This window comes from Calypte anna, chromosome Z, assembly GCF_003957555.1.
Source record: "Calypte anna isolate BGI_N300 chromosome Z, bCalAnn1_v1.p, whole genome shotgun sequence".
NCBI classification, from domain to species: domain Eukaryota; kingdom Metazoa; phylum Chordata; class Aves; order Apodiformes; family Trochilidae; genus Calypte; species Calypte anna.
Window position 1 is genome coordinate 55,222,151 of NC_044274.1, and position 13,158 is coordinate 55,235,308.

Sequence of the window (13,158 nt, forward strand, 5' to 3'; positions counted from 1 at the left end):
TTACCAGTGTGATCTCAATTAAGTACTGCCTTTAGGAATAGAGCTTCAGTACCAAAAAATGTGACTCCAGATTACTCTGCAAGGTAGTGCAAAGCAGGCTATAGCTCCTAAAGATTGCCCAATATCTGAAGATTTAGTCTGCAAGATTACAACAAAAACACCCACTGCATGCAGAGGGAAGTCTTGCAGATCTAGGCAGCTGCAGTTTAACTTTTTAAAATTCAGGGAGGCCCTCCTCTATATCACCGAAGTTGTCAGGTAACAACACTGTCTTAGATCCACAGCCAGCAAGGACAAGGGGGTTAATACTTACTTTGTTTCAGTGGCTCATCAATGGGAACATCTAGAAACAGCTTATGAAAGTGTGCATTTGCCTTCAGCTAAAAAACAAAAAGCCCCACACCCAGAGACACATGCCTTATTAGATATTCTTACAATCAAGTGACTTGTTCAACTTCCTGTCTTCCCAGTACCTTCTCATTTTGTCCAAGTGTTTTAAAACAAATCCTCATTTTTGCTATGAGATTATCAAGTCTGTATCCTGCTTTACTCAGTCTCTTAACACACTGATGAAAAAGCAATCTAAGTTATTATACAACCATGAACTGGAATATTGCTAAACATGGGGGCTCTCACAGTAGTTATGTATTTATTCTTACTATAAATAAACAAGTCTCTGTCCTACCTGATTTGAGGCACGTTTTTTCCTTTCAATCTTGGAGTCACTCTTGATATCCATTGTCAGGAGTGGACTATCTGTGCTGCTCTTTGTTCTGAAGATTAATAAAGACATTCCGTATAATATAGGTTTCAGGTAATTAGTCTTAGTAAATTATCAACTGGATGTGTTTTTCCATGAAACATATTAATCCTTTAATAACTATTACCTGATTTGTCAAGGCTTATGCAGCAATAAAGAGTATATCTTATTTTTAAACCATACTAGCCCTCACCAAAGGTCTTTCCTTAATTTAGAAGGAATATCCTAAATTATTAAGTTATTTTAAGTGAAGTTTAAAAAAGTTTAAAAATTCATTAACTTGTAAAAATTTCTAGCAGTGCTTAGCTCCATCTTAATTTTCTTCTGGACAAAAAGTGAAATACTAATACTAGGCATGTTATTTACTAATGCAAGAGAAACTAGAACTTAGTAGCTGAGAGTGCAAGATGGTGTACTGAAAGCCATGACTTGTACTACAAAATGTAAGATCATTTGGAAAGTGCACTGAGAAGAAACAAGTGCACAAATCAGAGGATGTCAGTGACCTGTTACAGTGCAGTCATCATGAAGAAAGCATAACCCAGAGATTAAATGGAATTGAAAATTAGAATTGTGAAGTAAGCACAGCTCTAGCCAGTCATATTGGAAAAAGAAAACCAACCAAAACCCCAGCATCATTAGAGGAGAACAAGGACAGAAGAAAATCACTGCAGATGGCCAGCAAAGCAAGTTTTGTTTGTTTTATATAGGAGAAATTGATGGCATGGACTGTTCGGAAAAACAGGTGGGATAAGAGTGTTTCATAAATTAGGAAGAGAAAAACATTACCCCTGAAAGCTATTTAGCACAGAACAATAGTGTAAAAATGAGGTTAAGTTGTAAAAATGAGCTAGCTCTTTTTTAGTGACACTCAAATGCAGACTAAAAACAAATACAAATCACAACACACAGTTCCTACACTGAATGATGCTCTTTCAAAAGGGAAAGAAATGTGTTACAAATATTTCAATTCAGTGCACCTATCTTGCACAGTAAGTCATCTTTGCTTTCCTAAAAGTTCAGATGTCCAGTAAAGAACTGTAATGGTGAGAGGAAGACAACTCCTAAGTATAATAGAGATATAGTTGGATTTAGGAAAGAGATTGTACAGCACAAGTGACAAAGAAAGCAGGGGAACTGGCTGCATATCTCAGGGGTTCCCTCACAGAAGAAAACTCTAAAACACATGTACATGTCTTTTTAAGTCTAAAAAGTATAGGTCAAACCGAAATGATCAGTGAGTCTTAGAATTTAAACCAGTCTCTCACTAGCATACAGTCAGTTACATTGTATGTGAGAGGTGAGACTGGAAGGAGAACTTTCAAAAAAAATCACATATTTCTTCAGTATCTTCTCCTCAAAGATGCTTCAATAAATTATGGTTTTTTTTTAATATGTGCCTTGTTATTGCTGACTTCTGCATTGGCTGCTCAATTGACAAAGTGAAAAGGATAATAATGCAGAGGCATTACAATAATCTGATGCAATATACAGAACAAAGTCCCAAATCAAAACTTTTGTTATAGCTTTACCACTGAGACAACCAGTATTTCACCTGGAAAGTGTTCTGGGAACAGCCTAGGAGTCAAACTGGAGCTCAGTCTGACTGCCTGTCAACTTGTCTGGGAAAGGGATGAAACTAGCAGTGATGTCAAAGAGTGCAAATGAATTTTTTCCTACAACAGGGAAGCTAAGTCAGTCCAAAGTCTAAATTACCACTACTGTGACTACTTTGTGGTGGGTAAAACACAGCAGCTCCTGGAATGTGGCTCTGATTCCTGTTTATGTGTATAGTGTGCAACCTAACCCACAGCTGTTCACAGAATCACAGAATCATCTGGCTAGGAAAGGACCTCCAAGATCATCAAGTGCAATCTTTAGTCCACTACCACTGTGGTTACTATTGTGATTATTGTTGTCTGATAAATCGTGCTACTCAGCATATTGAATGGGCTGTAACCATTCTTATTATCTAACTAGAAGAAAACTGACAGCATTTCTGACATTACCTCGCAATGTCAACTTTTTTCCGGTCATCAAAATACTCCATTTCACTGGTAGGGGTCTGAGGCAATCCAGTAGGTGACTTTCCTGCCTTTCTTTTTTCATCTGTTCCATTTTCTCCATCTGAACTGCAGAGGGTGAAAGAAAAAAAAAAAAAGAGAAAGAATAAGAGACAGAAATATCAGAAATGTGTATTGCAGGATTCATACCAATGTCAAATGCCACTGCAACGTTGGCAATACAGAACATATTAAACAATAAAATTATGACATATCTTTTATACTAAGGTCCTGAAAAATCATCATCTACTGAATCGACGGTATGATACATCTGAATGGTATTCTGGATTGCAGAACTGGGATTTCAGCAATGAAGAGAAGAAAACTGAAATACTGCCACGAGTATTTCCAGAGCTCATAAAATTTGTAGCTCTAGCTTCTGTTCCAAAGAGAATGTTTTGTTAGGAAAAATACATTCAGTACTCAAAACCTGATGACTAATGGAAATGAAATTGATTGGCAAGTTGGGAGAAAAACATCTTGCATGACAGTACCTACTACAGGTTATGTCACAGGACAAAAGACACATTATTTTGCCTTACTGGTACTGGGACTTATTCTCAAGGGATCTTACATTTACATACTGCATCTATTCCCTTATTTAATCCTTCCTCAGCCCTTAGCACTCCACACCATAGATGCACTAAATCATACCTTGTGTATGCTGTAAAAGGTTACAGCAGTAATAAATTAAATGAAGAAAAAACCAAAGTATTTCTCCATTGCTTTAATCTTGGATCAGTGCTGCACAAGGCATCAGCTTTTATTTATAAAGTAAAATTAAATGGACAATTTGAAGGGTTTAAGTGGAATCCCAATCTTTTACTCAAAAACCCAAATATTCTGTTTTAAGTGGTTTGAGATTTTACACAGAGAGAACTGCAAAGCCAGGGTGTTCTCACAAGTGTAACGGAGCTTGTATTCCAAGTCTGCAAATCCTGGAAATGTCTTCGTCCTAGTCTTGCTACTATTTTTCCTGTTCCCCAAACTCTTGGGTTTCAAGGAAGACCAGAGAACACCAGATACCCCTGTGTAGAGGATTGGGGTGAGGTAAAATTGTCAGCTTCAATCACACCTGCATTTCAAAAGAGCAGCACAGCATGGAAATTCCCAAGTGAATAAGACCATGTGACACTGCACAATTTAAAGATATAGTTGCTAGAGTCTGGAGCCTGACTTGTGTCCATCATTGAGTTAGAAAGCCTTCTGTTCTTATGCAGCAATGCTGTTGATTCATCAGAACACCCTGTATCATGCATGACACTTCTGTACTACAAATTTGTTTCAAAAATACCTATTGAAATAGGTTTTTGTCTTCAGTTACACCTGCCAGCATAGTTAGACATTTTATTACTCTTAACCACTGCTACTTACTTCTCATATTCCCTTTTCTCCCACCCATGAATTAAATCCCTACTTTGCACTTAAACCTATAAGCCCATTCTATCCTGTCTTCCCTATTAGCCACTACTATTCCTGAACCTCTAGTGTCTGAAATCATTCTCTCTAGTTGCTTTCAGATGGTGGAGAGCTAGGGCATCTCAACACACTAACCTTCCTAACTACTGCACGTGGAAATGCTGAGCTACCTCCTGCTGTTTACTCCTCCACCATCCTCTTCTGCAGCTAAGAACAGGGTGAATGCACCCAAATGTTGTAAGAGTTTCCCCAAACCCCCAAAACATCAGGAGAATCACCCATTTAACATACACAGCTGACAGCAACAATCAGGTGAATTCCTACTAGCTTGCTATGTCCATCCTTTACCCCACCACCTCTATGACCTCTTCATAGAATGAAAAACTAAGTAAGAATTTGTCCTCACACTTCTGATAACTATAGCTCCACACAGCAGCTAAGTACCTAGTAGGTCTGCTTAATATTCTGCAGAAGATTCTCAGTTGAATGTCTGGAGAAGGAAAGATCACAAATGTAATTAGTACAATGTTCTTTATCAAGTCACAAGCAAATTAAAGCACTCCTTACATTTTTGTGTGAGAGTCATAATTCATAAATGCTTTATAAAAAGAGCACAAAAGTCAGCAATCCATGGACAAAAAACCCAATAAGATCAAGTGCACTTCAAAAACAAAGTGATACTGCAACTTTTAGGAATACTTGCTTTTAATAAATTGTATTTGCAAGCATTGGGGCAAAGCATGGACCTGATGATCTCAGAGGTCATTTCCATCCTCAATAATTCTGTGATTCATCCATGCATTTTAAGTCTGAGGAACTTCATCTCATCTGATTTGAATAGTTTCTGTGAAACAAAAACTTTGACAGGTGTATCAAGCTCCTCATACTATAGAAAGTTTTTTCAATTTCAAAAGGTTTTTTTTGTTTGGCACTAATCTTCTCCATGACCTGAAAAACTCACACTTCCTGTGAAAATTATGCTGTTGTACTTATGAGCATTTTTTAAGAAGAAAAAAAATAAAGATAGTAATCAAGAACATAAACTTTTCTCCTGTTCACTTCAAAATTGTGAATAAAAAGCACTGAACAGAAATAATGTGAGAGAGACATGCAAATAAACCACAGTTTGGAAAATGAGCTTCAAAGAACAACCATTTTCCTTGACAAAGCCACTGTAGTCTTACCAGATATGAACATTTCTCAGGCATATGTAAGAGATATCAAAACTCCAGAACTCCACCATTGTTACCATTTTTAATTCCCCACAACACACAAACCTTTCCACAAAGCTTTTTTCAGATCAGCCCCAAAGGAGATCTACTGTACCCAGTCCACACAGTTAACAGGTCTAAAAAGTTCAGAAGCCACAATAACTTGAGATAAACAAGTCTCCATGTCTGAAAACCTGCAGATTATGAGAGATGTTAGCTACAACTTTCAATTGTTTGCAAAACTTTAGCCAAACCATTATTTCCCTTGGGATGAACATAAGCCACCACTGCTGCAACATTATCTTTGTGGATGGAACATACATATTGGATCATCATGTTACCTTAGAAGTCCTGTTTATCCTTCTTTGCTTCTTTTATACAAAAAAGATCAATTTTGCAACAGCAGTTATGCTGGTGTGCTGTTGCAAACTATCAACCAAGAGTGTGGAGTAATTTCTTTGCTACTGTCCACAACCATACTTGGTATAAGATAAGTGGAAATATCCCTCACAAATACAATGACATTCTGTTTATTTTGGTTCTATTGGGTAACTGTTTGCAGACCAAAATTTTTTCACAGAAGAATCAAAGTAAAGTGAAAGGCTCAAATACTAAGAGATAGTATATTTATAACCATACTTATTCCCAGACAAGAGTCTATTCAGGTAAAGGAATTGGTTATTCTTATAGAAGCTAAAAGCTAAAGTGAGAGACTCAAACATTTCTGGACGCCAAATGAAGATGACAGACAGGTAGGCTTTAAAACACAGGAGAGCAAGCAGGATGAAGAGATTTATTTAGGCAGCATCCAGGAGACATACTGGCAACAGGCTTCAAGCAGAGATGACTGCAAGGGGATAAAATGAAATCTGCTAATGCTTGAAAGGACACCCTGCTAAGCATGCTGCAGGCCAGAGACATAAGGTCTTAAATCTTATTTCAGAAAGTATGTCCCATCATTCCACCAAACATCTTTTCTGTGTCACACCAGCCTGAACAAACTTTTTTTGGATATGTAAGCAGAATCTGGAGTGTTTTCTCCGATAAGCTTGCTTTCATAGCTTACACCATTGAATAATTTCACCCCTGGACTGAAGAAAATACCTTTTCCACTGTAAGCTCTCCTGTTGTCCTCTTCACAGCATATTAGAGTGGTCTCGGTACTGGACAAACTAAGAATAATGCTCAAGTCAATGTCTGATTCTACAATGTCTTGTTACTCAGAAATAAAATGCCCCAAGTAGCTCTACAGCCATGCTCCAATGTTGTGGGCACATGGCACCATTTATAGGAGAAAATAAAACTCCTAAACAAATATGACTCAGAATAACAATATGACCAAGTATCACTTCTATTGTGCAAATGGAAAGCCAAATACTGACTACCACTGAGATTCCAAAACTATATATGAGAAATTGTGCTACAGCTTCCCTAATCACAAAGGAGCAGAGACCTGCTTAACAGCTGCTGTAATAGACATTGAGAGCAGCCATAATGTATAAATTTTGTATTTGTGTAATTCCATATACTTAGTACAATAGCTTGAACTTAAGGCTGAAAAGTGAAGAAAGTAAAACAGTTGATCCTGAAGTATGGCAGTTCTTACAGATGTATTTATACCAAATAGGGAGAGCTACAAAGTCTTAATGACAGAGCAGAGATGTGAAACCATGCATGAGAGAAAGGGTCAGTTTGTTATGAATAGGTATGAACCAGACTGAGATTTAACTACTTAAGGTTGTTCAAGGAGCAGGCTAATTAGCTTCTCATGAGATCACTGACAAGCACAGCATAATGGAGGCAAAGTTATACAGCTGCGCATTAACTGAATATACGCATATGGATGGGCAGACATGCATATGCACCATGTGCTTCTCGGTGCATATTGAGTATGAAAGCAGGTCTGCAGGCACAGGTGGAATCTCAATGTCAGCTAGCACCAAAAGTGGAACCAACCCAACTGTTAAACACCTTTTTAAAATTGTGAATCTTCTGTTATATATCAAGGTCATTAATTTCAGAAAGATTTACTGTGTTCTATTTCACAGCTATCTCTTGGAACACAATTACTCATATGTGAGTAGTTTCATATGTCTGTGTTTTTATATCTTTATTAAAAAGATGAATGAACAGAAACCCCTCCAAAACTGTTGGGTTGTATAAGTCAGTTTTTTCCTTAGCTGAACAGACATTTCACTTAATAACCAGATCAAGTTTCACACCACCTTACCACTTGGACATCAGCAAGATCACTGTGACACCGCAGACGTCATTAGTAAGTATGTAAATTCTCTGCTCTAAATACCATCTATTATTAACTGGCTGTGTTCCCTGTCTAATCAAAACCAGACTGCTATCAAGTTCCACTGAAAAAAAACCAACCAAACAAAAAACCCAGAGAAGAATTCTGTGTGCTCTGAAACATGAGACACCATAACAAGTTATTTTATTAAGTTAACAGTAGAACAGAAACATAAGACATTTAGCTCTCTTGTCTTTTTGTCTTTTCCATTCCAGATATCGTCTTCAAAAATCAAGCAGAGGCCCTCGGATGTATCTTCACTCAACCTCACAGGATTCCTACAATGCTGATTTGATGGGAGTCTCAGCAGAGTGACCAACAGCTACATATCTGAACATGGGCATGGGCAAATACAGCACATGCCATAAATATTCTCAACAGACATGTTGCTTAAAAATACATCAAGCAAAAGACCTTACAGGAGACATTTGCTCACATGTATTTTCGTCTGGAGCATGTGTTCTTTCCATTCTTCAACTTGCTCCTCTTTTGAGGAGAGGAAGTTTTTCTATATCCTAACTCCAGACTACCTTAGCTTCTAACACTGAACAAGACAGAAACCAGGATCACAGTTCCTACTGAAGAGGAAGGATGCAGCCTCACATCAGACCACATTTTTATCTTTAGCTTCCAGAAGTAGCAGGAAAAAGGGAAAAGAAACAGGAAATCCTGATCTATGACTTGTTCAGGGTGAAGAGGTGGGCAAAGGCAGTCGTGTCAGGTCTACCAATTGTTCTATATCAAATTCAATAAAGAAGATACATACTGCACCTATACACAATCCTCATGTTCAGTAAAATCTGACAGACATCTCTCAATTAAATCTGCTCTGTAACTCAAGGAGAAACAACACACATCTCCTTCTGGAACAGCACAAGCACCTTGACAAATGAGGCCTGATCACTAGAACATAAGCATAAAGTTTTGGCCCCATTACCTCAAGCTACATCTCCATTACTCAGATGACAAACTCCAGAGCAATATGCCTCTGCTTGATAGAAGATTTGGCTGTCAGTTTTCCATACTAAATTATTTAAAAAAAAAAAAAAAAAAAAAAGAATAGAAGTTAGTATAATTGCTGGTGTTTGCTTTTTTTAAGAATGCAGAAGAGTTAGAGGTTATAGCAGAGAAGACACTAAGTGTTTTAATTAATTTACACGGTAGGAAGGAAGGAAATATTCTGGTTCTTCAGACAGGATATATACAAAGAGAAAGATGGTTGTGATTGATCATGTAGCAGTCTCTCTGAGAGCTGTCTTTGACAACAAACAGCCTACAAGCATTAATGAGATTTCTTAGTTCAATACTAATTGAGCAGAACAAATTCAAAGTAGGTATTTCACAGTATGCCAGAATACAACACTTTTTGCAGGTTCCCCAACAAAATCAATATACAGACAGGCCTATTGCAAAACACTAACAGTGACCACATTGTATCAGTCTACCCTGTTTCATCACACCTTACATCAAGGATAGAAGTGGGTCAAAGCAAGATCATTACTGTTAGAGGCTCACTGTTCACCAAGGGTCTGGCAGTGCTGAATTTCCCTTAATTATCTTTTCAGCTTACAGTTTTTCTTATAGGCCTAGTTGTTCATGGACAAGGCCACAACAATGAAAATAATCTAATACCAAAGCTATTAGTTCACAGTAAAAAATAGACACTTCAACAATGGGTCTGACAGTGCTTTTGACTGCAACACTACATATATGGAATCATTTTTCTTCTGAAGCCTTGGAAAAAAGTATTCTTAGAATCAGATGTGACATGTAGTTTGCCAGATCACTGCTGGAGCCAACTGGACTTGTTATTTTCTGTGCCACCAAACTGTTGAATGTAAATACTCAGCAAGTCTCTTTATTCAGCGTGACCTTTCCACTGTTCATGTGCTGTCCTCTACGGCAACACCCTTCTCTCCTATGCTGCTCATAGCATATTTACATGTACTGTAAAATTTCACAAAGTGAAATGGGCATATATATAATGTTGTTTAGTGGACTTTGGTACTATAACACTCCTTCTTGTCCAGGAAAAGGCTCCTAAATGGTTTGTCTTGAAGTAGTATAGCATAAATGATAGCTACAAAATTGCCATCAATTACCAGTAGTATCCATTTCTAGAGCCCCCAACATAAAAGGGGCATGGAGCTGTGAAGGGACTTTTTACAAGGGTTTGTAGTGATAGGACAAGGGGGGTTAAACTGCAAGAGGGCAGATTTAGGTTAGACTTTAGAAGAAATTCTTCACTACAAGGGTGGTGAGACACTGGAACAGGCTGCCCAGAGAAGCTGTGGATAACCCCTCCCTGAAGTGTTTAAGGACAGGTTGGATGGAACCCTGATAAACCTGGTTTTGCGGGAGGTGTCCCTTCCTACAAAGGGGGAATGGAACTAGATGATCTTCAAGGTCCCTGTCCCTTCCAACCCAAACCATTCTATGACTCTGTGATCAAAAGTCTTTCATCTTGGTGGTCTACCTTTCCTAAACAGTCTAAACAAAGATTCTCAGAGGGCTAACCACTGAAGAATCCACAGGAGGGTGGTGCTTGTAGAGGCTGTGCCCAGCTATGGTTATTTTTTTAGGATGAATGTCAGGAATGCTTTTTTCATTTTCATGTGTTTTAAGGTAACTAACTAGAATGCTTCCCCCATCTATCTGTAGATGATGGTTGTCTCTACATCTCTGTTTTCTCTGCTGCTTATCAGCACTCTGTACATTATTTCCTGCCACTATTTCTGGAAGCTTATTAACTTCCGTCATGTTGGTGTGCTTCTTTTTTTCAAGGATGGAGGCAGAAACCAGTCAGTGCCAGGTATAAGTTTAGTTACAGGAGTGAATGCTTCAGGAGAAGAGGCAACTGTGTTCTCCTTGCATATTCCCTACAACCCATGGTTTTCCATTCTACTCAGGTGTTCCACCTCCCTGGACTTAATGCCAGTACTGTAACAATCACCCTGGCATGACACAGCACACTGTGACATTTTCCTAAGAGGAGACCAGAGCCCTGTACAGCAAGATGAAAAGGGAGCACTTGCCTATGCCGTTCTAGACTCTCCCACTGACTGCTCTCCATTAGAGGAATAATGGATGGTTTAAGTATTTGATTATATTTTTCTGTAAACAAATATTTGTTTAAAAATATCACAGTAATTTTTGGTAGCTCAGAAATCTTCTAGATAAAGCAAGTTCTTTCTTACCAAGGGGAAGTGGAGAAAGAGGGAAAGACAGTTTGTCCTGACATATTTCTATTATCTACAGAAATATTATTTAATATCTGGGGAGACCTTTTCTGATCGGGGCATCTGGATCCAGACATCTACCCATGAATTTTTGGTTAAATTAAGCACTACAAAAGAAGTCCGCAAAGACTGTTAGGCTGAACATCAGACCTCTCTGGCACCAACAATAACACAGGTCTAAAATGGTTAACTTGAAAGGATACATATGGGCTTGAAAACAACAGGGCATGAAGATCATTAGTCCCAGTAGTGATATCCTTAGATAAACACATAATTTCTAACCACATGACTGACTGACACATTTCTGGAGATGGTGGTAAGGTGACAATACTCAGATACTATGTTTATGCATCACCTGTCAAATACCATCAAAAAAATATTTCAGGTTAGCCAGTGAGACACCTACAAAGGAAAAGATTCATGGTGTCTATTTGCATACAATTTTTTTTAAAAAGCTGATTTTATAACTTAAGCATGTATACAGTATATAAGGCAAATGAAGTTAAAAATAACAAGAAAAAATAGGAACAACTGAAAAACATCATCATGAACAAAGGGAGGTCAGTAAGCCTGTTTTCTGTCACACCTCAAATTTAAATGTTTCACTTTGTAAGCTGTCCTGGTTTGGGCCAGGATAAAGGCAATTTTCTGTCTTGTAATTTTGCTTTCAGCTAAGTTTCTTGCAAGTAGCTGCACTTGCTGAAATTAACAGCAAGTTTCTCAGACAGTGTCTGCTTCTGGGACTGATAACTCTCAATGTTTATAGTTACAGCTGGAGATTGGTGTGAAGAACCAAGGACACTGCTTGGTTCTGAGGAACATTTTGCCCTCTGGAATGAGAGAAGGAGTAAAACACACTCCTGCAACCCTTCCTTAGGGAGGAATGAACAAGACAAATGACCGAAATTGACCAGAGTATTCCATTCCATACACATCATACTCAGTATAAATTTGAGGGATCATGAGGGTCAAGCCCCTTCCTGCTTCCCCTTTCTCCCCTGTCCCTGTTTGCTTTGGCATCCTGGGAGGATTCTGTCCATTCATCTGCCTGTGGTCCTGATCCGTGCCAGCCAGAATCTGTGTGTTCCTGCCTCCAGCTCCCAACTGCTGCTGACCGCAGGAGTCCAGCCTGGACTTTCCCAGGACTGCCCTGCAGCCACGGTGGTAACGTGAGAGTTACTGGGGGAAACGGTGGAGGAATATAGTATCAATTTTCTTGTATGTTTGTATATATTTAGTAATTTTTTCCTCTTTATCCTTAGTGTTTCATTAAAGCTGTGTAGTTTAGCTTCCAACCCGCAAGTTTCTCTCCCTTATTCTCTCTCCTTTCTTTATCAGAGAGGGGAGGGGGATTAATAGAGAGCACCTGTTATTCAGTTTAATTGCCAGGTCAGCGTTAAACCGTGACATAAGCCTATCTTACTGTTCTTATCAAGCATTATAACTTCATCTATAAAAATAAAGAAGAACTACCAGTGAAGAATTAAAAAATATGATACTCAATGTGTTAGTATCTTAATCCACTAGAGTACAGAATATCAATAACGTAAGCACATACTACATTTTGTTCTTTCAAAAATAAAAAACAGTAGATGTTTGCCTGTGTCCTGGTTTGGGCCAGGATAAAGGTGATTTTCTGTTTCTGTACTTTTGCTTTTAGCTAAGTCCCTTGTAAGTAGTTGCATTTGCTGAAATTAACAGCAAGTTTCTCAGACAGTGTATGTGCTTCTAGGACTGATAACACTTGATGTTTATAGTTACTGCTAGAGACTGGTATGCAGGCCAAGGACACTGCTCAGCTCTGCATGAAAATATTTTACTGTCCAGGAGGACACAGAGGTCCCACCTGAACCCTCCTTTAGGGAGGAACGGACAAGATAGATGCCAGAATTGACCAAACAGAGTATTCCATCCCATATACGTCACACTCAGTATAAATTTGAGGCATCACGTGGGCCGAGCCAGATCTTTTCCTGCTTCCCTTCCTTCACCCGGCATCCTGGAAGGATCCTGTCTGTTCATGTGCCTGTGGTCCTGATCCGTGCCAGCCCATATCTGTGTGTTCCTGCCTCCGGTTCCCAACTGCTGCCGACTCCAGGAGTCCAGCCTGGACTTTCCCAGGGCTGCCCTACAGCCTCGGTGGTGACGTGAGAGTTATTGGGGG

The 13,158-nt window shown here is 38.7% G+C and overlaps 1 protein-coding gene across 3 annotated transcripts in view; it reads right to left on the bottom strand.

Moving 5' to 3' along the window:
• The window catches only part of GRAMD2B (GRAM domain containing 2B), a 45,978-nt gene that overhangs the window by 15,933 nt on the left and 16,887 nt on the right, over positions 1 to 13,158 (bottom strand). For all 3 annotated transcript variants that reach the window (XM_030467898.1, XM_008492548.2, XM_030467897.1), the window contains exons 2-4: positions 2,770 to 2,892; positions 686 to 773; positions 314 to 380 (exon numbers count right to left, since the gene is read on the bottom strand). In XM_030467898.1, coding sequence (XP_030323758.1) covers positions 314 to 380; positions 686 to 773; positions 2,770 to 2,892 — 278 coding nt within the window. The remainder of the gene's footprint in view (positions 1 to 313; positions 381 to 685; positions 774 to 2,769; positions 2,893 to 13,158) is intronic.